Source organism: Schistocerca nitens, chromosome 8, assembly GCF_023898315.1.
Source record: "Schistocerca nitens isolate TAMUIC-IGC-003100 chromosome 8, iqSchNite1.1, whole genome shotgun sequence".
Lineage (NCBI taxonomy): Eukaryota > Metazoa > Arthropoda > Insecta > Orthoptera > Acrididae > Schistocerca > Schistocerca nitens.
In genome coordinates, this window is record NC_064621.1 from 428,722,158 (window position 1) to 428,747,151 (window position 24,994).

A 24,994-nucleotide genomic window follows, 5' to 3' on the forward strand; every position below is an offset into this window, starting at 1 on the left:
CTATAGATGGATGATACATTGTTGGCTGAAAAACTCTAAAGAAAATCTGATTCTTTCACTGTACACAAATTCCACTACCAAAGCACCAATATGGTGCTTGAATGTAGTACGCAGACTCAGTAACATTAGAGACAAAGCTGAGAACCAAGAAGAACCACGACACATAAGGCAGGTTTTAAAGTTTGGTGTTAGTGTTCTGCCATTCTGTGACTGGCTGGAGGATAACTTTAGTTATGATGATGGGTAAGACTGCTTAAGTTTGCCAGTTCATGGTACGAGGTGGACTCAAATTTATGGCCATGGTACTTTGTTGCATCTTGAACAGGAGTGATAAGTCTGACCAAGTCAATATGCATATGACAAAAATGCTGTGTAGACATGAAGATAATCAAAGATTTGTTCCAAAAACCTGCTGGAACGAGAGGTTATGGTTGGTTTTGAGAAGAATTACACTACACTAGGAAGTTTTCCTTTGGCATGTTCCATAGATGCAATCCTGTATTTTTGTTTTTGATAAGCTCTTCTAATTCCAACAGTGTCTTGTGGCATTGCCACTCATTTGCAGTCGATGGTTGCAGAAACCACATTAATTCTGGGAAAATAGTCATCCAAATTATCTGCACTTTATAAATGGCAGATATTGGTAGTAAACCAACTGATAAGTTCCAGATGGTGGAAGTGTCTTGGTGAGAATGAGTCCTTTGGTCTTGAAATCAAAGGAAAGAGACTTGTGAACAGCGTAAACTGTCAAGTGGCATGCCTCCACATTTGGCCTGAAATGTTTAATGGTTTAATATATTGCCAACAGTGCTCAGTTGTAGGCACTCCATTTAGCTTGCTGCTTCAACAGTTAGTGGGAAAGAATGCCAATAATGTCTCTGGTGTCCAAGTGATGAGATGTTGTCTTCCTGAAGTTGGTCCCAACAATGTAGCAGCAAGAGGCACCTGTAGGGCTGCAGAGTGGAAGAGATGGTGCCTGTAGAAGTTCACCATATCCAGAAAGTGGCATAATTGTCAGAAATTGTCTGGAATGGGGAAAAAACTGAATCATGTCAGTTTTATTCTCTAGGAGCTTTAAGCCAATGGGTTAACAAAATGGCCAAAAAATGTCAGTTCTATCTGTATGAGAATACATTGGTCTTTGGTGATCTGTGACCCATACTTTGAAAGTCAATAAAAAATAATTTTTAGTTGCTCGTCATGTTTGGATTGAGATTTTGCGAAAACTGACACATCATGATGATAAGCAAAACAGTGGTGCAGACCATGAAGCACCTCTCTGACAAAATACTGCCATGTTTGAACCATGTTCTTTAGACAGATACCATTCTGATGTATGCGAAGAGCTCGAAAGACATGATAACTGTCTTTTCAGTATATGTGCAGGTGCCACAGGAATCTGTTGATAGACTTTCTGGAAATTGGTGACACTCAGTAGCTGAGCACCTGGAAAATCCTGGAAGTGTGGAACAGGATAACAGATGGGAATTGTTCGCACATTCAAAGCATGACAGTCCCCACAAGGATGCCAGGAACCATCTTTCTTCTCTTCCAAAGGGAGGAGCGACACCCATGGGCTGTTGGAATATTGAATAATCTCTGTGCTTAATAAATCCTTAAATTCTATCTTCACTGCTGCTTTACATTTCAGGTGTGAGCTTCCAAACTGTCTACCATAGTTTTAATGTGATAGGTACTGTTATGTACCACCCCAAGGGTTGAGGGGCGGGGGAGGTCAGGCAGAAGATTCACATCAGTCAAGGATATTAAGGGCGGAAAGTTTTTGTTTAATGTTACCAGTTTAGTCTGAACTTTTTTTAGGGCTCTAGTGTGATTGCCAATTTGAGAAGTAACACTTCATTTTCTATTACCTATGACTGCTTTTACACCCTTTAAGACCAGTACTCTTTCCTGGCATCTCATTAGTAGTGCTCCCTGTGGTAAGAAGTTCCTCTTTCAATGAATCACTTGCTGACAGGCGAATCCGTAGAATTCCACCTGGTCCCTGCCACACCCAAAAAAAAAAACTGTGCTCCAGTTCATGATGACTGCTTGAACAACCTGCTGGCTCTAAAAAATCTCACCCTTCTTACAGAGTTGAGCCTTTCATATGGAAGTGGAAATGTGACAGTGGTGCAGGAAATGAGACACAAAAATAGGTTCAGTGACATCAGCAGTCAGGAAGGTCCACTGCAATTGCTTCTTAAAACCCAAGTTCATCTTCTTGATGTATTCTCCAGAGGTAGAGATTTTTATGCTGTTACCAGTAGCTGCAGGAAGCCAGAAGGGAACCAAAGATCACATTTTCAGCATCACTGGTTGAACACTGACATCTCATCCCAAGTTACTTAAGTATCTTAACTAATCACAGGTGTCCTAGTCATATAAATGACTTGTACCAAAACTGTTTCCAGCAGACGATTGCCTTGATGTGGCAGAAAGAGTCACATTTCTGATATAAGGAAGGAATCCATCTTCTTGAGTTTGTCATCAGACAATCCAGATCATATGAAATGTTAGACCCTGCATTTGCTGTAATCGTGGACTGTAGGCACTTCACATTAGAATAACTGGTGATTGCTGCTGCTGGGTAGTTGCATGGAGGAGTCCAATTTTTTAGCCTGTTGTTTGGAATGGAAATGATACCAGTTGGGTAACATGCTGTGAGCTACTGGGACTCACTATGTTTTGCCAGAATTGCCACTAGAGAGCGCTCAAGTCATGCTGGAGTTAGCTAAGTTGTTTAGGTAGTGGAAATTGATCTCGTGATGGCATCCACAGTAAGTACACTCACAATGTTATTGACTGTTTGTGGGGCCCCACACACATTGTCATCTAACAAAATAATATGCAATTAATCAGCAATAATTAACCAGGAGACCAAGTTTACATCATTGTTTGAAACCACAGCATCTTTGATAGTGGAAGACAACCAACTGCACCCCATCTGTTTTAACATTGCCTCACAAACTTCACATTCACTCACCAGGGGTCTGAGATGGTGCCAGTGTACAGAATGTCACTGTTTAAAACTTGTCCTATTCAAAGATCTGTTGGTTTTGTGCACTCAATAGAGCACATTATCCTTAAGATGCATATATTTGCAAACGGGTGAAATGTTATGAACAGTGCGAGACAATAATAAAAGAGTTTGAATGTCTAAAGCACTGATGACCAGAAAGAACTGTAGGTTGTCACCATGGAATACCATACAAAATAAATTAAAGTTCCAACACCCAGAACCATAGGTCTAGTTGTTTTGGCTTGTTCCTTGGAGGCACTAGTTCATCATTTGTTGCCAGGGGAAGAACCAAAGTCCCTTCATATGATATGCATGATGAGGCTGTATTCATAGTAGTTGGCTGAGTATCCTCATGTTTAATATGTCTTAGGTCATCCACGCCTTCAGGATAATCACTTGTGGATACATCAGTCCATAAAAAAGCATGAATGGTATTAAAACCAGTGATTTATTAAATCACCAATTGAGTACTTGTGACACTACAAAGAAGATGCTCACTAAACAGAATGTGCAATGCACTGTTGTCAGAAAAAAGCACACAAATAAAGCATGAGTTCAGAAAACAAATGTACTCTACACTTTACATTTCAGTGATAGTCTTCAACTAACTGCATCACCACACTTTTAAATTGTTCTTCGTCTATAATAACTAAGCTTTTTTCTTGTGTTGTAATTATGTACATTATAAAATTTACGCGTATTGTCCTGATAGCTGACAAGAAATGTGATTTATATATGTATATAGAATGAGTATAAGGTGAGATATTTATTTCAGTTAAGAGCGTCATGGCAAGTCTCCCTTTACTCCAGACCCTGAATCAGCCTAACAGCTCTCTTTTGTAGCACCAGTATTCTGTTTAAGTATACATCAGTGGCACATCCCTTCATCTCTATCACATAACTTAGAAATGGGAAAAATGTTCCATCCACAGCTATATCCTATAACATATAAATGAAAAAATTGCCCCATATTATGCATTTTTTGAATTTCATTACATGAATTTTGAACAGCTGATTGAGAAAGTACAATGCACTGGTTATTTTCTTCCAACTTAAGTTCACATGGTTTCCCCATCAAAGATTGTCATCCAAGAATTTACAATCTTCATTGTTTGTATTAGAAACTCTGCATATACTTCCTACACAGTTGTGGTGTGAGTTGGCTAATTAGAACTCTTGTAACTGTGATTTTGTGCTACTGACATTTAGGCTCTGGTTACTAAAGTACTTGGTCACTTCTGACGTCCCATGTGTTGAAAAATGTGTTATATTCTCTTTTTACCACCATTAAACAGCAGAGAAGTGTCATCAGCATAAGTAATTGCATGGGAATCAGGAGGTTGTTCAGTATCATTTACATATACCAGAAAAAGAAATGGTCCCAGTATTGACCCCTGTGGTATGCAGTGCATTACTGTTTCAGTCACAGACTGAATCTTGATTTTTCTCACCCTGTTTTAATAATTTATATGTGGGCATTCTTACAGCCTTTTAGGTACATAGACAGGAGTTCGAAAGATGTGTGTTTCTTCAAGAGAAGTGCAGGGTTGACCAAATCAAAAGTCTTTGTGAGATCTGAAAACGTACCCACAGTATTCATTTGTTCATCTAGGTAGCTATAGACTTTGTGCTAGACTTCTCTGGCAGCTGTTGTAGTGCTGCTGTTTTTCGAAATCCATGCAGGGTTTCTGCAAGGAGGTGTTTTTTTTTTTTTTTTTTTTTTTTTTTTTTTTTTTTTTTTTTTTTTTTTTTTAAAAAAGAGGCTCTAAGTTTTGCCCTCATTACTTATCCCAAACTCGTACTAAGTGTAGGAATCAGTGACACAGGCCTGCAGTTTGAAGCCTCCTCCTTTGATCCCTTTTTATGTATTGATTTGATAATGCTCCTTTTCAGTACACTGGAAAACATACCTTCTTTGTTGCAACAATCAGTGAGATATGTAATTGATATAATCATGATATTTGTGCATTTTTTAATATTCTGTGCCAGAGAAACATCCCAACCACCTGAGTGTTTCTTCTTTATCTGTAGAATAATTTCACTCATCCCTTATTCTTCTGCTTGCTCTTATTCATCGCCTTTATCTGTCGTGCAGCAGTGTACTGAATTGTTGAGTGGATCTGCATCTGGAACTATGGTACCAGTTAGGGATATAAATTGCTTCTTAAGAATGTTACTTACAGGTTTTTGGTCTTGTATCATTTGACATTCATATCCGATGTTTATTGATTCTCCCATATATGTTTGTACATGTTTTATGGTATTTGTTAATGAGGTTTTAGGAGGCACAGCTTACACTTGCTGACTGTGCTACTGATTCACTCTGGAAAGTTTTCTAAGATTTAGGACTTTTGACTTGAAATTTTGCATGGCACTGATGTACTGTATGAAGAGGTCATGGATATTCTGTGAGAGCTTGACTAATTTTTTCTCACTGATTTGGAATTCTTTCTGTTTCAGTTGAACAACAGATTCAAAAATCCTCAACAGAATTGAATAGATTTCATCTCATTTATTATTTCATCCTTCTGACTGGTAGGCACTGTGTCAATTCTTTCTAGACAGTGTACTATTGAATGTGGTGGTGTTCATAGTGGTTAGACTTCGTTTCTGCAGAATTATTTTTGCAATTTCTGAAGGAGACATGTTTAGGTAATCAATTTGCTGGTAGTAAAGATCAGAATTGTGGAATTCGATGTTAGTGAAATTCATACTTTCTTTGTCATACTTTCTTCATCGTACTTTCTTCATCATACTAATTATTGCATAGTCTCTCCTACTGGACATTAAATCAGTTGTTCTGGTGTCTGAAGTTATTACATTTATAAGATTGTATGAACTGTATGTGTCTCAGAATATTGACTTACTAATATAACAAAACTTTGCATCAATATTTAAATCCTTCAGTTGGTTCCAACTTGGCCAATTATTTTATTGAGAGCCTGTTGAAGAAACGTTCAGCTCTTTGTGTTCCATTGTGCTGCTCATGAAGACTTTGTAATATGACACAATGCCAGATAGTTCAAGTGACCCTATGCTGCAACACTGTTGAAGGAAAAACAGTTATTTCACTTTAGTTTATTTATTAACATAGAGACCTATTCCATCCCATTTCTGATGTCACCCAGTAACTACTTACTAGTTAGTAGCCACCTAATTAAAATTATCTCATTTCACCCTGCTTTAGATCATATTGTGTTATTGCCAGAACATGTGGATTACAACCATCCATGAAAGCCTGCATCAAGTGTAATTTACTTCATTATTATTGTATGAAGTCTGTTCAAAAAATTCCAGAACTCTGCCCACAATATTTTTTCTATGATTACCTTTACTTATTGTCGTGGTCTCCTTTGAAATAAACTCCTCCACAATTGATACACCACTCCAATTGCTGTTTCCATTTACAGAACCAGTCTCGATATGGATCTTGCTGGAATCCATGGAGTGCTGTCTGGGAATTTTCTTTCCTCTTGTCTTTTGTTGCAAATCTTCACCGTTTCAGTGGGGTTTTCAACTTTGGAAATAAAAGAAAGTCCGCAGTCATGAGAGTATGGATATGGAGGATGAGGCAGCACAGTGATTTTGTTTTTTGTGCAACAGTCATGCTCCAACAGGGATGAATGTGCAGCTGCGCTATCATGATGCAAGAGCCATGACATATTGAGGCCGTTTTCCTTTTCACATTTTCTCACAAGCATCACAACATTAGTACCATTAATTAACAGTTTGTCCCTGTGGCATGAATTCATGATGAACTAATCCTTCAAAGTCAAAGAAAACTATCAGCATGGCTTTGACATTTGACCTGACCTAAACAGCTTTTTTTGATCCTGGAGAACCTTTCCCAACCCATTGTTAAGACTGAACTTTGGTCTCAATATCATAACTGTAGACACATATATAATCACCAGTTATGATTCTCTTAAGGAACATCTCATTCTCATTTGCATGATCCAAAAGCTCTTCACAAATTGCATGGTGAAGATCTTTCTGGTCTTGACTCATGAATGAACTTTTCGGCAACATGATGCATTCCAAGATGCTGTGTCAGGTTTTCATGATATGATCCAACAGAGATGTTATATTTTTCTCCAGCCTCTCAGTCAGTCAGTCTTCGATTAGCACACACAGTTTTGTTGATGTTCCTGACATGAGCATCATCAGTAAACATCAAAGGGCATCCTTAATGAGGGTCGCCTTTATTTAACTTCCATCTGGCCTTTTTAAACTATGTGAACCATTTGTAACACTGAGTATGGCTTAAGCACTCATCATCATATGCTTCCTGTATCATTTGGTGTGTCTCTGTAAAGGTTTTCTTGACTTTCATACAAAATTTAATGCTGACGCATTGCTCCTCTGATTCTGCCATCTCGAAATTTGCAAACTATGCAACAAAATGCTCTACTCAATACAGCACTGAACAATAGCTAACAGACATACAACAATGAAACTTCTGGCATTTGCAGAGATGCCAGCCACATTTCACTCCAACTCACTATTGGTGTGGAATTACTAATGTTCCGAATTTCTTGAACAGACCTCGTATGTATAAATCTGTCAGACAGAATGATCTTTTCTGTTCATTTTTACAATGTTGTAGCATGAAGATTTATTGTCTTGTAACACAGACGATGTTTGAGTCTTGTAAACATTTGCATTAAAAGTTTTTTTTGTTTTTTGTACAGTAGCAACATATTTTAGTACATGAGTTGTTATTTGTGCTTTGGGCACTTGGGCCTTATTTTGTATACATGAGAGAGATGTTTCACCAGACTTGAACAGTTTTTCTCTTGTGCAACTTACCATACAAAATGCTGAGGCTCTGTCCTGTTGCATGTAGGACAACCTACTGCTTCAGATGCAAGTGGAGATGATGTTTTAGGTGCTGATTCTGCTACTGATGGCACTAGTGATGTTACTGTTTATAGTGCTGATGGCATTGCTCTGACTCATGGAATTATGCTGTTCACTTCCCTTCAGTTTGTAATCATTTCATTTATCTTTTTACATATAAACTTCTCTCCTTGAATGCCTCTGTAGTTGAATGTTTAGTGCTGCTGCCTTTGGTGGGAAGGAAGTGGGTTCAGTTGCCAGTACCTCCCTGATTTTTTTTCTGATGTAGGGATGTTTGTAAGGGGACTATTCAGCCCTTGTGATGGCAAATGAAGAACTGCTTCAATAAAGAAGCAGCAGCATCATCAGGATTCATCTACTGACAATCATGGCTGGAGAGTTTGGCAACATGTCCCATGATTATAGATCACTTTTTGTTCTGCCTTGTAGGCCACAGTCAGCCAGTCAGAAAAGGCCTAAGGCCTAATCTTTGAGCGATTTTTATGTATGTTAATGTTTTTCTTTGTAATTACGATGAATTTTGTATCTGGTCTGCTAACAGCTGTCCGTTTTAACAATATCTAGGATGCTGCATTTTCTGAATGAAGAATACATCTTTTTTAATTTAATGTTAGTTTTCTGTGTTTCTTTGTTCTTTCTATAAGTCGCATCCGTGTGGTAATGTTGTGGATGTGATAGTATGTTCAGTTGTCGATAGGCCTTGTAATCTTACCCTCCCTCACATCACCAGTAGATTTTCAGTTTCTTCATAATAATTAACTTCTTTTAATAATCTTTGAGAGGAGTAAGATTCACAAATTAACTTTTTTTACTTATCTTCATTTTCTTGTTATTCGCTGCAGTTCGTCATGTCTAGGGGTAGATTCTTGAGGCTGAAATTTTTGACTTTGTGAGTTCCAGATGACTTGATTGCAGTTAAGTAAGTCTGCTGCATAATTTCTGTTTCTATGACTTTTTTATTCTATCGTATTTTTCTATGTCACACTGTCTTTAGAATCTCCACTTTAAAACAGATATTTATATTGTTATTGGCAAACATAAAAACACATCCGACTCCATCAAAGGCATGCCCACTACTCACTCATTCTGTGGTACTGACAATGTTCCAAAGAATTTACAAAACAAAGAGAGTTTACAAACTTTCTTTACAAAAGAAGAATCTAAACCAAGTTATATCATTATTTTATAAATGAATGCAAAAGTAAATTTAATAAATATCATCAGATTGTGCAATTAATAATAAGAATTTTAAGTATGCCAGATATTTTGTAATTTCAAATGTTTCTAAAAGAAGAGTAATGTTAACTGTATATACAGGGTTGTTACATATTGATTGTAATAAAGTAATTTTTTTAATACATTTTAGCCAAAAATCTAATACATTGTATATAAAAGGATATGAAATTCATTTTGTTAAACACTGAGATCATTTTCACCTATGTAAGATTCAAAAATATCCCTGGTATCAACTACTTTTTTTAAAGAAAGCTAATGCTAGAGGATGGTGCCCTTTAGAGCAGGCACAAAAGAAAGAAAGCTTGCTAGCTTTTGGACCTATCCTCTGATGAGCTATAGTAAAACACACACACACAAATGTGCAAGTTTACGTCCCTACATGGTGCCAGGTAAACCAAGAGCGCCGATGCTATTTTTCAGCAGATGGACTGGTTGCAGTTGGGGTAGTGTCAGATGGGGTGGGTAGAGGCAGAGGGAGGTGGGAAGCAGGGAGCAGGACTGCGGATATGTGGCAAATGGCTGGGAGGGACGTGACCATTAGCTGGCAAGGAATGAGGGAGGGAGGGGTGGCAGGTATATGGACTCTCACAATTGTAGTGGCCGGTGGGAATCTTTACATGATAGCAAAGGTGATGTGGGAACTTGAATTGGGAGGGGGAGACAAGAAGGAGCAAGGGGAAACTGTTGGGTGAAGGGTAGGGGACAGTGGGTGACCTGAGATTGAGGCCAGGATGATTACAGGAGCGGAGGAAATATTGTAAATGTATATTCCTTCTATTTGGTTCAGAGAAGCCAGTGGTGGAAGGGAGAATTCAGATGGCTTGGCTTGTGAAGCAGCCATTGACATTGTGCATGTAGTGTTCAGCTGCATGCTGTGCCACCAGTTCTTCACAGGAGTTTAGTGGTGGCCATTTGTTCTGTTGGACAGCTGGTTGGTAGTCATACCATCATAAAATGCTGTGCCATGTTTTGCAGTCAAAATAACATAAAAGGCTGTGCAGCGTTTGCAATCGTATGAACATAAAAAGCTGTGTGGTCAGCTGTCCACTAGGATGGATGGCCTCCACCAAACTGTTGTCAAAAACAATGTTGACCACTTGGTGGCACAATGTGCAGCTGAGCACAACATGCTCATTTTCAATGGCTTCTTCACAATGCAAGCCATCTGGCTCCTTCCCCCCATCACCAGGTTCTCTAAACTATGCAGACAAGAGTTATTGTTACAACACATTAACCACTCCCATAATCGTCCTGGTGTCATTTCAGGTAACCAACTCTTCTCACATCCTCCACCCAACAGTTCCCCTTCCTACATCCTGTCACCCCCTCCCAGCTCATGTCCCTTTGTTGTTTTCAGTGTGTGCTGCTTCCCACTGGCTACTAAAATCATGCCAGCCCAATACCTGCCACCCCTCCCTTCCACATTCCTAGCTAGCAAACCAGTCATCTAACTCAAGGCTGCTAGCAACCCACTCCCAGCCTCTCTCCCTACCTCCTGCCTCCCTCTCACTCTACCCACCCCACTGGACACTACCCCCACCACAATCAGTACACCTACCAGAAAATGGTATTGGCATGTTAGTCTAATTGGCAAGGATAACTCCAAAAGTTAGGAAGTTTTCTTTCTTTTGTGTTTGCCTATCGACAAGTCAACACTTCTGCTTTTCGTCGAGTGGTCTTCTTTTACCCAAAAGTATATACATTCTGCAAGATCTTTCCTACAACATTTATTGATTTTGTTGATCTTCAGATCTACTAGCCAGTTATTTGCCTCATTTTAGAAACATTGCTGCACCCACTCTACACACCAAGTAACCATTTCTTGTTAAATGTTTTAAATGCTGGCTTTATGATTCTCTCTGTTTGAGGTTTTATTCTTATTGCTTTTTCTGCAGTTTGACTACTCTATTAATATTTGTTCTTGGGGCATCTCTTCCATAACTTAACATGGAATTAATTTATACATAGCCATCATTCCACATTATTTGTGTCTTTTAGGTAGCTGAATATGTATAGTACACATGGGCCGGAGCTGAGTTTTCATCTTATATATTCTGTGGGCTTATCCCATTTCACATTTTTGTTACTTATTATCTCAGAGAATTTTGTGCATGTGGAGTTTTCTGCTATGCACTCATCCATCCAAATATTGATGTCTTCATCATATTGGTTTTTCATTTCCAGGTTTTGTATTCTGTTATTATGATCAGGAAAAAATCTGTTTTGTTTTTTGGCTAATTGTGTTGTTATTTTTGGAAATTACAATGTTAGCTTTCTCATTTTAGGTGTTTTTTGTGACTGTGGTATTACTTTCTGCCAATTCTGTTGTTATTGTCTGGCAATTTTGGCATTATTTTCTGCCGGTTTTTATATTAGTTTCTGATGCCTTATTTTTTTAAATACTGTCATTTCTTTATTTTTGTCTAGTTCCTTGTTTTATAGTGTTATATTGAAAATGAAAATATACCTATTGATTAAATTATATTTATTGAAATAAACATCCCAATTAGTCAAGTTATTGGAAAAGAAGTAGCTTTTATGTTAAATGTATTAAATCTAATCAATTAAAAGAAAAAAACTATGCAACTGTACACTTCAAAGTTTTTCCAAAACGAAACAGAACCATAACTTCAGAAAAGTTCTCTTCTGAGACATTATGCTGCTGATCCATCAACACTTCATGTTGTTGTTGTAGTCTTCAGTCCTGAGACTGGTTTGATGCAGCTCTCCATGCTACTCTATCCTGTGCAAGCTTCTTCATCTCCCAGTACCTACTGCAACCTACATCCTTCTGAATCTGCTTAGTGTATTCATCTCTTGGTCTCCCCCTACGATTTTTACCCTCCACGATGCCCTCCAATACTAAATTGGTGATCCCTTGATGCCTCAGAACATGTCCTACCAACCGATCCCTTCTTCTGGTCAAGTTGTGCCACAAACTTCTCTTCTCCCCAATCCTATTCAATACTTCCTCATTAGTTATGTGATCTGCCCATCTAATCTTCAGCATTCTTCTGTAGCACCACATTTCGAAAGCTTCTATTCTCTTCTTGTTCAAACTATTTACTGTCCATGTTTCACTTCCATACATGGCTACACTCCATACAAATACTTTCAGAAATGACTTCCTGACACTTAAATCTATACTCGATGTTAACAAATTTCTCTTCTTCAGAAACACTTGCCTTGCCATTGCCAGTCTACATTTTATATCCTCTCTACTTCGACCATCATCAGTTATTTTGCTCCCCAAATAGCAAAACTCCTTTACTACTTTAAGTGTCTCATTTCCTAATCTAATACCCTCAACATCACCCGACTTAATTCGACTACATTCCATTATCCTCATTTTGCTTTTGTTGATGTTCATCTTATATCCTCCCTTCAAGACACCATCCATTCCGTTCAACTGCTCTTCCAAGTCCTTTGCTGTCTCTGACAGAATTACAATGTCATCGGCGAACCTCAAAGTTTTTATTTCTTCTCCATGGATTTTAATACCTACTCCGAATTTTTCTTTTGTTTCCTTTACTGCTTGCTCAATATACAGATTGAATAACATCGGGGAGAGGCTACAACCCTGTCTCACTCCCTTCCCAACCGCTGCTTCCCTTTCATGTCCCTCGACTCTTATAACTGCCATCTGGTTTCTGTACAAATTGTAAATAGCCTTTCGCTCCCTGTATTTTACCCCTGCCACCTTTAGAATTTGAAAGAGAGTATTCCAGTCAACATTGTCAAAAGCTTTCTCTAAGTCTACAAATGCTAGAAACGTAGGTTTGCCTTTCCTTAATCTTTCTTCTAAGATAAGTCGTAAGGTCAGTATTGCCTCACGTGTTCCCATATTTCTACGGAATCCAAACTGATCTTCCCCGAGGTCCGCTTCTACCAGTTTTTCCATTCGTCTGTAAAGAATTTGCGTTAGTATTTTGCAGCTGTGGCTTATTAAACTGATTGTCCGGTAATTTTCACATCTGTCAACACCTGCTTTCTTTGGGATTGGAATTATTATATTCTTCTTGAAGTCTAAGGGTATTTCACCTGTTTCATACATCTTGCTCACCAGATGGTAGAGTTTTGTCAGGACTGGCTCTCCCAAGGCCGTCAGTAGTTCCAATGGAATGTTGTCTACTCCGGGAGCCTTGTTTCGACTCAGGTCTTTCAGTGCCCTGTCAAACTCTTCACGCAGTATCGTATCTCCCATTTCATCTTCATCTACATCCTCTTCCATTTCCATAATATTGTCCTCAAGTACATCGCCCTTGTATAGACCCTCTATATACTCCTTCCACCTTTCTGCTTTCCCTTCTTTGCTTAGAACTGGGTTTCCATCTGAGCTCTTGATGTTCATACAAGTGGTTCTCTTATCTCCAAAGGTCTCTTTAATTTTCCTGTAGGCAGTATCTATCTTACCGCTAGTGAGAAAAGCCTCTACATCCTTACATTTGTCCTCTAGCCATCCCTGCTTAGCCATTTTGCACTTCCTGTCGATCTCATTTTTGAGACGTTTGTATTCCTTTTTGCCTGCTTCATTTACTGAATTTTTATATTTTCTCCTTTCATCAGTTAAATTCAATATTTCTTCTGTTACCCAACGATTTCTACTAGCCCTCGTCTTTTTACCTACCTGATCCTCTGCTGCCTTCACTACTTCATCCCTCAAAGCTACCCATTCCTCTTTTACTGTATTTCTTTCCCCCATTCCTGTCAATTGTTCCCTTATGCTCTCCCTGAAACTCTGTACAACCTCTGGTTCTTTCAGTTTATCCAGGTCCCATCTCCTTAAATTCCCACCTTTTTGCAGTTTCTTCAGTTTTAGTCTACAGGTCATAACCAATAGATTGTGGTCAGAGTCCACATCTGCCCCTGGAAATGTCTTACAATTTAAAACCTGGTTCCTAAATCTCTGTCTTACCATTATATAATCTATCTGATACCTTTTAGTATCTCCAGGGTTCTTCCATGTATACAACCTTCTATCATGATTCTTAAACCAAGTGTTAGCTATGATTAAGTTGTGCTCTGTGCAAAATTCTACCAGGCGGTTTCCTCTTTCATTTCTTAGCCCCAATCCATATTCACCTACTACGTTTCCTTCTCTCCCTTTTCCTACACTCGAATTCCAGTCACCCATGACTATTAAATTTTCGTCTCCGTTCACTATCTGAATAATTTCTTTTATTTCATCATACATTTCTTCAATTTCTTCGTCATCTGCAGAGGTAGTTGGCATATAAACTTGTACTACTGTAGTAGGTGTGGGCTTCGTATCTATCTTGGCCACAATAATGCGTTCACTATGCTGTTTGTAGTAGCTTACCCGCATTCCTACTTTCCTATTCATTATTAAACCTACTCCTGCATTACCCCTACTTGACTTTGTGTTGATAACCCTGCAGTCACCTGACCAGAAGTCTTGTTCCTCCTGCCACCGAACTTCAAAATTCCCACTATATCTAACTTTAACCTATCCATTTCCCTTTTTAAATTTTCTAACCTACCTGCCTGATTAAGGGATCTGACATTCCACACGGAGTCTTGTCTTACAAGAAGGAAGACAAACTATCTCCAGCATAACACCAGACAACTTACAATGTGCACCTTTACTACTGGTATGAAAAGTTTCTTCCATTAAATTATGAAGGGATTTCAATTCCTTCAGAATATCTACACAGGTGTGATTTGTTATTCCTGGTATATAAAAGATTCTTTGCTATTTCAGCATTAATATAATTCATTGTTATAATCATATGGTTGTGTTTTAATTCATTCTGCAGCATCACTACACACAAATAATTAGAACAAGTACATAAACGTTCCTTTATTGGAACACACTCACAGATGTATATCCAGTTCAAATAAAATACCAAATGAATCCAGGTTGAGAACCAAGTTCCATAAACAAACAACCACTGTCATAAGTGAACAACCATCCAGAGTCCATGTCAATTACCAAGTCACTGCCCAGACTATGGTGGTTCCTATCCTCATGGATAATTTGCTTCTGAGTGGCATATTTTGGCTCTGTGGCAGCTCTGTTACAACTGCTAATATATGGGCTCTGGCCTGCATAGCTGGTGTTCTCTAACCAAGAAAGGGTGCAGACAGGCTCATGTCTGCTAATGATAAAGTGCCAGTTGTTGAGTAATCCTTAACACTTCGCTTCATTTATGATGAACTTTGGTGAACTCACAATGAACCCCACTGATGAACTTTCACTGACTCACTTGGACGTGAGTTATAAAGCCATGTGGATCATTACACTGCAATCATACAGTTGGATGGTGCTGCGATGATAAAGTGTGTTTTGCTCATTGACTCCACAAGTCAAGCCATGTCAGTTTGAATAAAGTTCTTGAGTTCTGCGATCATTGTTCGGAGCACTGACTGCTGGGGTTGGCATGGTTTCCCACTTATGTAGCTATGATTGTGGCCTCTGGCACCAGTGAGAGAGAAATGAAATAACACTTGCTTGCAAGGTGATTGGGCAACTAATAGCAGCTCCCGTACATAAGAAAGCAATCCTGAACCCATTGATACACAGAGCAAAAGCTTTTTCTGATGATGATCACCTACAGTCTGAATTGCAGCACTTGAGATATGTGTTCAGAGAGAATGGTTATAGCAAGAGAGACATTGCGAAGGTTTTCAGGTGTCACCAAAGAAGGATGCCTTGTGAATCAGCTCAAGAGGCCAAGCCAGCTGCTTTCCTGCCATACTTTGGGGCAATGAGCAGCAAGTTAGGACATGTGCTACAGAGACATGGACTGAGACTAGTGTCCCGGTCCACCCCCAAGATACAAGATATACTGTCCCGAAGATGCAACATACACTGCACCCTGTTAAAGATGATACAGCTCTTTGTGTGCCTGGTGTGTATGGTGTCCCTTGCAAATGCGACAGCATCTTTATAAGTGAGACAATTTGCACAGTTACAGAGCATTACATTGAGCACAATCGACATATTAAACAAAAGGAATTTGACAAGCTGGCCAAAGCTGAGCATTGCATGGGAAATGGACACAAAATACTGTCTGAAAACCTGAGAGTGTTGGCTCATGTGTCAACGTACTGGGATTTGGTTACAAAAGATGTGGCTGAGATTAGAATGAACAGCAACAACCTTAACAGAGACCAGGGATACATACTCAGTAGGGCATGGGGGCAGGCTTTGGATGTCAAAAGGAAGCAACAATAATTGTGTCATCCTTGTAGGGAGACAAAAGCATCAGTTTCAAAAGTGGCGCTAGCCCATTGTGCCACCTGATGTCAGTCAGACCCACAGCAGACCAGAATTGCTATGAGCTGCCCAATCACCTTCCATGCATGCATCATTTGGCCTCTCTGATTAGTGCGAGAGCCTACGACCATGGCTATGTAAACAGAAAACTGTGCCAGCCCTGGCAGTCAGTAGTTTTACTCCTGATGATGATGGTGGAGATGGCCATCAAAAGCTTGAGAATTATATTTGACTTGATGTAGCTTAAGGTTTTATTTAGGTTGAAACAGGAATATCAGGCTGTGAACCACTGCCTTGCTAGGATCTGTAGGCAGAAGAATTGTTCGTCTGATTTGACAGTACAACATATTGCATGTAAGTGATTCCTTCACCCCTGTCAGAAGAATTTGTCCCTTAATATTTTTCAAAAGCTTATTGGTTTTGTTTTGGTTGGCAGGAGAGCCAACACCGTGTTACTAGAGGAGGCTGAAAGGCACGCGTTTTAGCTCACGCAGGCTGGCGTGAGGTCTGGACAGGACAAGGAAATTAGAATTTAGAAAAACGGACATAGCTGGTGGAACACTTAACTTTAATCCATTAATGAAGAACGTCGGTCATGATGGTACATGAATCAATATCAATAATAACTGATAATGGCGCCTTGCTAGGTCGTAGCAAATGACGTAGCTGAAGGCTATGCTAACTATCGTCTCGGCAAATGAGAGCGTATTTTGTCAGTGAACCATCACTAGCAAAGTTGGTTGTACAACTGGGGTGAGTGCTAGGAAGTCTCTCTAGACCTGCCGTGTGGCGGCGCTCGGTCTGCAATCACTGATAGTGGCGACACGTGGGTCCGACGTATACTAACGAACCACGGCCGATTTAAAGGCTACCACCTAGCAAGTGTGGTGTCTGGCGGTCACACCATAGGTTTCGTCACCAAAATTTCATTGTCCCACACTTATAAAGAATCTTTAATTGATCTACTTTATTAAAAATCTCCCAAAAATGAGTCATTTTTGGGTAAACTTGTTGATGAAAAGAGTCAGGAAATGTGATGTGTGTGACTACAACAGCTACCAGAATTGACATCACTGGAAGCACGGTACTTTTGTTTGATATGACATCTAGAACCATAATTCTCTACATGGGAAATTAACTGTATTTAAAGACTAAACACAAACCTCAGCTTTGAGAACAAAGTTAAAATCCAGAGTAAGTGTTCAGTGACAATTAGTAAATTTCTGATTTCAGAATTATAACATTTTTAAACAGAAACACAGAAATTCCAATTTTCATGATACTTAGTAAAAACCACCTATTTCATGTTGTGTTGCTAAAAAATACCAGTTATGCATTATTTTTGTGCTAATGTTTATGTGAAATTTTTCTGTCCCTAGTCATTATCCTAGAATATAGAATAGTGTGATTCATACAACTAATTATATTGTCATAATTAAGTGTGTCTGACATGTGATTGTGTATAATATAAAGATCAGTGGGCCAAGAGTAATTCCCTATGGGATGGAAATGTAGAATTCTCATTTCAGATCTTGATTTCTCTCCTGGTGTCTTCGTAGTTTCAGTATATTGTCTTCTGTTTTTCCAGGTATGATAGGATTTTATCTCCTGCCTTCCATGGACATCTAACATTTCTACTAATGCTTTATTACTTACACAGTCAAAAGCATTTGTTAAACTCCAAAATCCCTACACATTTATTTTTAGAATCTATATAGCTTATGACATTCTCAGTGAGATCTATGATTGCATCTTTGGAGCATTTATCTTTCGGTAAGCCAGACTGTCTTTCATTGAGTACTACATATTGCATCAGAAATGTAATGAGTCTCTGTGTGTAAGCTCATTCAAATATTCTTGATACAATCGGTAGAAGAGTTACGAGTCTACAATTTTCTGGTTTGTATTCATTTCCCTTTTTATGAATTGGTTTTATCAGTGCTTACTTAAATTAATTTAAAAACATTCCTTCCAAGAATAATGTGTTGATTAGTTGTGTACATAAGTGGGACAGTAACTTGTATTTGTTTCATGGTGATTGGCAAAATAGGTTTGAGAGTTAATGACAAATGGTTCTGGGTACACTAGCCATTAATCAGTATCCATTAAATGTTCTAACTTTCTTCAAAGTGACACTGAGCTGATATGTGGTAGGGCAGGATTTGAGTTCATTTTACAAAGGTCATTTCTTTCTAGGGAGGGGTAGGTTGGGTGTACACCCATGACATAATTGTTAATACATGAGCATTCTTTCTTAAAAACCACAATGCTATTCACTGAATTTTGTTTTGCTGATAATCTTTATACTGTTTTTAATTTTTGTCTCTATAACATGTACCCAGGACTTAGCACAGTTACATCTCTGAAATAGGCTGCATTACTTCACATATTTTAGAAATCTGTATTATTTTGGCTGTTTTCCATGTTTCTGGGTGCCTACAGTAATAATGGCCAATATTGAAGAGATCACTAAGTCTTTCTTTTGGTTGTAATCCACCATACTTGGCTCTATAAACTGATAGTTCCCACAGACACTTTGTTTATTCCCCACAATGTAATGTTTTGCTATACAACTTAAGGTCACACTTTTTGAAAGAACACTGCAAATGTCCTATTTATAGCTGTTTTAGGTCATATACTGGAATGCATTGCTAAGCAGAAGATGTTATTTGCAGGGTGTATCCTCAGCTGAATCAGGATTCTACCGCTGTGTCTCAAAGTCTCTCCATGACCCTGCATATAATATTAAATCTGTTGAACTTGTTGTCAGAAAAGATTGGGAGGATGTTTATGAGAATGATTATGAGGTAAGACAAAGACACAATCTAAATGTTTAGGTATGTGCTAAGCATTTTGCATACCCAAAGAAATTGTCTATTAAATATTATTAATGTGTTAGTTATAAAATGAAACTTCACATTGAAATCTTCTCAGTACCCTTATGAATCAGGAATTAGGTCATAAAATTATACTATACATCAAATTTAATAAAGTTAATAAGTCCTCTATTGTTCCGATAAATAGTTGTAATGATACAGTACATAATTGTTGTAAAGTTTCAGCCTAATTGTGCATTAATAAAATTTATCATGTTTTTCAAATCCGAATTATGAGTTGACTTTTGAGAATAAAAATTAAATTTTTATCAATTTTATTTTTCAGACAAACATGTTCAGAGCTCTGGTAGCTGTTGCCGTTCTACTTGCCATTGTTGTTATTTCTGTAGTTTTGTATGTTCTATGGAGGAAAAAACAGAGTAATAGATTTAGAGGTAAGCAACACATTCTTTATTTCTAGATTGTTTTCATTTTAAAAGACTTGCAAATTCTGGACAATACAATAGCAAAATATCAGTATGGTGAGCATTTCATTATTAATCTTTTTACTTTTGTTAGTCAGTCTGTGGCAACAACTACTTGTAGTACACCAGCTTTTGTCCAAAGAGCCTCATTTGATTATGCCATCTATTTATACTAACTAGCTCAGAATGATCAAGAATGACAATCAATGTAAGAAGTGTTGTTATTTTCATAGGGGATATTGTGATACTGTACAACCTATACATCGAATGACACTGATTAGTTCTGGAGAGGCAATGATTGTCAGTACTGCTATACAGTGCTTGAAAAAGAGCAGCTTGTCTCGATACTTTGAGCTAATTTGGCAGTAGCACAAGGTTTTGGCAGTAGCACAAGGGGTTTTAGCAGATTATGAGCTGCAGACCAGAAGACACTAGACATTGCAAGACTGATTGCTTCAGTCTAACTGTCTCCAATAGCTTCAGTGCTTAAGAGACTGAGGACAAAAACACAGAGACAACCCAAGAATTTCAGAAGCAGAAGGTCCTATTGTTTGGTAATAGTAATGGGAAGGGGCTCTCAGAACTGGTAAAGAAGTATTTGGAAAGTTGCTAATGAATCTTCTGGTTTGTTTGGCCATGGTCCATGAAACTTTTCCATTCATAATGTTTTATCCAGAGCTGCACTGGATATCTTCTGAGGTACTGATCAAGTGACATTAATACTGTTGAAAAGAGGCATGCAACTTTATACAAGAACAGCAGAGATAATCCTTGTCAGAGACAAAACTTAACTATTGACTGTTGCTTGTCAAAGACAAAACTTACCTATTGAGTCTTGTAGAGCCATTGTCCATATATCACTTTCCATGTCTTCATCTGTTCTGTTAAAATTACCCCCATGTTTATATATTTCTATGGCTTCTCTAAACAGCCATGGATAATAATGATCAAGAGAAACATGAATACATTACTAAAGGAACATAAAAGTATTTGCCAATGAGGAAAAATATGAAAATCAACCATAGCAAAGCATGCTCTTCAGTTAGCAAATCACGGAGTGAAGTTTTTTGAAACCAAAATTTCATCTACAGTGATGAATCACTATCCATGGCTATATAGAGAAGCCATTGAAATATATATGAAATGGGGATTGTTTTAAAAGAAAGAAGCCATGAAACTTAGTGACATATGGACAGTGGCTTTACAGAATTGTAGATAAGTTTTATCTTTGTGAGGTGACAATTCTTAATTAAGTTTTATCTCTGACAAGGGTAATCTCTACTGATCATGTATGAACTCAGTTGCACAGTATTTATGTCACTCTCTGACATCTGACCCATCAGTCAACTAGACTCAACAGAACCAGGAGCAGTTCTGAAGATGTCTAGTGCAGATCTGGACAAAACTTTAGGAATGCAAATGTTTCATGGACCATGGCCACATAGCCTAGAAGAACCACCAGCAGCTAAGACATCTGGTCATGAAAGCTTTCATTATTTCATCTTTTGGAAGAAGGATCATCTCTACTGATCATGTATAAACTCAGTGATGCCACTTTTGCACAGTATTTATGTCACACTCCGACATCTAACACATCAGTCGACTAGACTCAACAGAACCAGGAGCAGTTCTGAAGATGTCTAGTGCAGATCTGGACAAAACATTAGGAATGCAAATGTTTCATGGGCCATGGCCAAATAACCTAGAAGAATCACCAGCAGCTAAGACATCTGGTCATGAAAGCTTCCATTGTTTCATCTTTTTGAAGTGATAATACCAGGCAAATAGTATTTTTAAACCAAGTGCAGGGCTCAGGGATGTGACCTGTGATTCTCTTTGAGAAAGGATCTTAGGAAAGATTATGTTATAATTTTAGAGGTTGCAGGTAACTTTCTGGATCATCAGTTAATACCACAACAAATACTGCAACTTGAACAAATCTGAGAACATGAAAGCTAATGCATTTTGTGCCTTCTATCAAAACATCAGAATCCTGTAAATAAAGATAATGAATTTCTCAGATCCGTACAGGAAAATGAAAGATGGATAGAATTTCAGCAGATTATTTATGAATACCAGGATGTCTTATGGACATAATTGAAATTGAACAGGTTCATATTGATGGCTAAAACCTAATATCACACTGCTGTAGTGTACTTGCGTCTGCGGTACTTATACTAAACCAATGTAGAACACTTAAGAAGACAAAAGAAAGAAAGAAAGAAAGAAAGAAAGAAACATGAGTGCAAGTAGGACATGTACTCTGATGATGATTACATATTTAGATAATAATAATACTAGAGAAGGAAAGTTACCACTCACCATATAGCGGAGATGCTGAGTTGCGATAGGCACAACAAAAAGATTCACACATTTACAGCTTTCGGCCATTAAGGCCTTTGTCAGCAGCAGACATACATACAAACTCATGCACACACACACTCACACAAACATTCCATCCTGGATTTTCCATTGTTTGATTAATATAATAATAATTTGTTGTGGCTCAATGGCCAGGTGCAAGTCTTTCTATTGGACATCACTTTGGCAACTTGTGTGTCTCTAACATACCCCAATTATCCAACCAGGCAAAGGGGTCCTACAGTTTCAAGTGGAATTCAAACCACATGTTGGTTCTGGTGATGCCTCACACCAACGAGAGGTGGAAACTAGGTTAAAAAGAAGACCAAAACTTCTGTGGTCTGACTGAGATTCAGTACCACAACCTCTCAGCATTGTGGCATGTGCTTTATCACTAGACCGCCAGGCCTAACATCCACATACATGGTTCACATATAGGTTTTGATGAGTGAGTTTGTGAGCATCAAAATATGTTAAATAAATGACAGAATCTTTTGATTACATTGAGTTAGAAGCTTAAACTATTTTTTCACCACCAAGGGACCATAATTTGGCATAAATTTCAACTTGATACCTCAACTCATTCCTCACAAAAAGGGATTTTAACAGTCACACAGGTAGGCAGGCAAGCAGATAGCTGGACGGATAACAAAATGATTCTACTCAAAAATTCTATAAGAGTTATTTTTTTACCGACTGTGGTACGGTAACCTGAAGAAATGAGTGAAGACCCAGGTCCTTCAATTTAATGAATGTTGTGTTTACAGCATCTTGAATGCTGTGCCATTGTGGCTAATCAAGAAGCATATAGCATGGACAGTTTACAGGCCACCAGCAGGAAGTATTTTCAGCTTCGTAATACTGCTAGAAACAGCTTTAATAAGGTTAATCAGATCTAACTGGAGAATCATTAACTGTGGAGACTTTAAAGTCAATTTTCTGTCAGACTTTAATGTCAATTTGTGACCAAGGGCACGTAAAGTTGTTGATGTTCTGCTTGGGGTGATTTTCCACAGTAAAATTGCCTTTGAGGATTGAAGGACATTGTGCAACAGCTTTTGACAATTTGTTTTTAGACTCAAAAACCTGCATTGGTTCAGTGCTTTATCTGGCCATGATGAGCAAATGTTAACAGTAAAATATACTCAACAGTTAGGTACCAGCCATAGAAGAGAAATATTGTATCACAGAATCATAAAGAGTTACTTGTTCAGTGTTTAGTGAAAAACTGTTGGAAGAACGTTAAAGAGAAATTTACAAAGCAGGCAGCATTGATGGCAAGTTTAACTCTTCCTATTATTCCTACAGCACTTCCAGTCTTGTTTTCTCATGAAAACAAATGAGGGAGAAACTGATCAGAACTAAAGGTAAGGGGTGTATAACTTCAGGTATTAAAAGTCATGATTTGAAACTCCCTTATCCACTGTATTGCAAACTCCTCCAGTTTGTCATTAAAATATCAAAACTCATGTACTATACTCAAAAATTAAAACATTCTAAGTATAAGGCAAAAAACTTTTGGAACATTATTGAACAAGAAACAGACAAAAATATTGACCCCAGAAAAAAGGGCTGCCAGAAATGGCCAGCAAATTCAGCAACTGCTTCCTCACAATGGCAGTAAATGCTGCACCCAGTAATAAGGAATCAAATAAGGATGTATCAGATTTTCTTGTAGAGACACTGTGTTCACCACCAACAAATGTTATTTAAAAAAATAAACCCATAAGGATACAAAATTCATCAGGTCACTGAAAAGTAGTAGTTCTGCTGGATATGGTAGTGTTTCTAATAGTCTATTTCAGTTTCGTGCTGAATTGATAGGATTAGCCTCAAGCTACCTCTGCAATCATCAATGGTTCATGGCTTCTTAAATATGCTGTAGTAAAACCTATCTACAAAACTGAAGATAAGCAACCACACCTTCTAATATTTTAAATAATATTTGATAAAGTGGTATGTGATAGAATACTGACTCATTTAATGGAACAGAATATGTTAACTACTTCTCTGTTCAGCTAATTTAATGATTTTCTATTGAGAAAGCAATAAAATACTTCACTAGTGAGGTACTAGCACAGCTAAACAAGAAAGATTATTCTCTTGGTATATTGTGTGATCTTGTCAAAGCCATTGATTTTGTGGATCACATAATTCTGTGTGGCAAACTGAAGTGGCATTAATAGCATCCCTCAGGCATAAATGGCATTTTATCTTCATAACAGAAAAGCAGAGTGTCTCAGTAACAGACTGATTCACATGCAAGAAACTTAAGCTCAGAATGGTGGAACATAACATGTGTCACACCAGAAGGATCAGTACCGGGCTCACTCTGGCTTGTAACCTGCATAAATGATGTTCCAGTGCCTTTAAACTGTGGTTCAGAAATTGGTGATACAGGCATATTAATCAAGGGCCCGAACTAAATGTCATGCTCTGCCACCAGCTTCATCTTGATCTTGGAGCTTCTACTTCTCACTCACGTAGCTCCTCAGTTGGCATCATGAGGCTAAGTGCATAGCATTCCAGTAGTCCCTGCCAAGGAAAACTCCCTGTTAGTACCAGGCAATGAAGCTGAATTGCCTGCCTAGCAGTCAGGCACACTGACTAAAGAGCTACAGAGGCAGACCTGATGATAGCTGAACAGGCCTACAGATGGTTCACAACTAATGGTTTAAGTCATAAGCTAACAAAGGTTCAGATTAAGCAATTTCAAACCAGCTGTAATGAACTGATAACATTATAAATGGACATGAAACATATTCTGTAACATACCTTGGGGTCCACTTCGGTAACAGCTTAAAATGAGGTCACAGATAAACCAATCAAGAAGCTCATTTCAGCATGTTATGTCCTCAGAAGCATCTTTCACTCTCTTGATCTACAGACAAGAAAGTTGACATATTCTGCATATTGTCACTAGCTGTCATCTTATGGAATTTTCGCATAATAACAAGCAGTAAGAATATTGTGA

The 24,994-nt window shown here is 38.1% G+C and overlaps 1 protein-coding gene across 1 annotated transcript in view; it reads left to right on the forward strand.

Annotated features, from left to right (window-relative positions):
• LOC126198885 (uncharacterized) overlaps positions 1-24,994 on the forward strand; it is a 314,084-nt gene that overhangs the window by 237,872 nt on the left and 51,218 nt on the right. The window contains exons 3-4 of the mRNA XM_049935494.1: positions 19,034-19,165; positions 19,521-19,629. Coding sequence (XP_049791451.1) covers positions 19,034-19,165; positions 19,521-19,629 — 241 coding nt within the window. The remainder of the gene's footprint in view (positions 1-19,033; positions 19,166-19,520; positions 19,630-24,994) is intronic.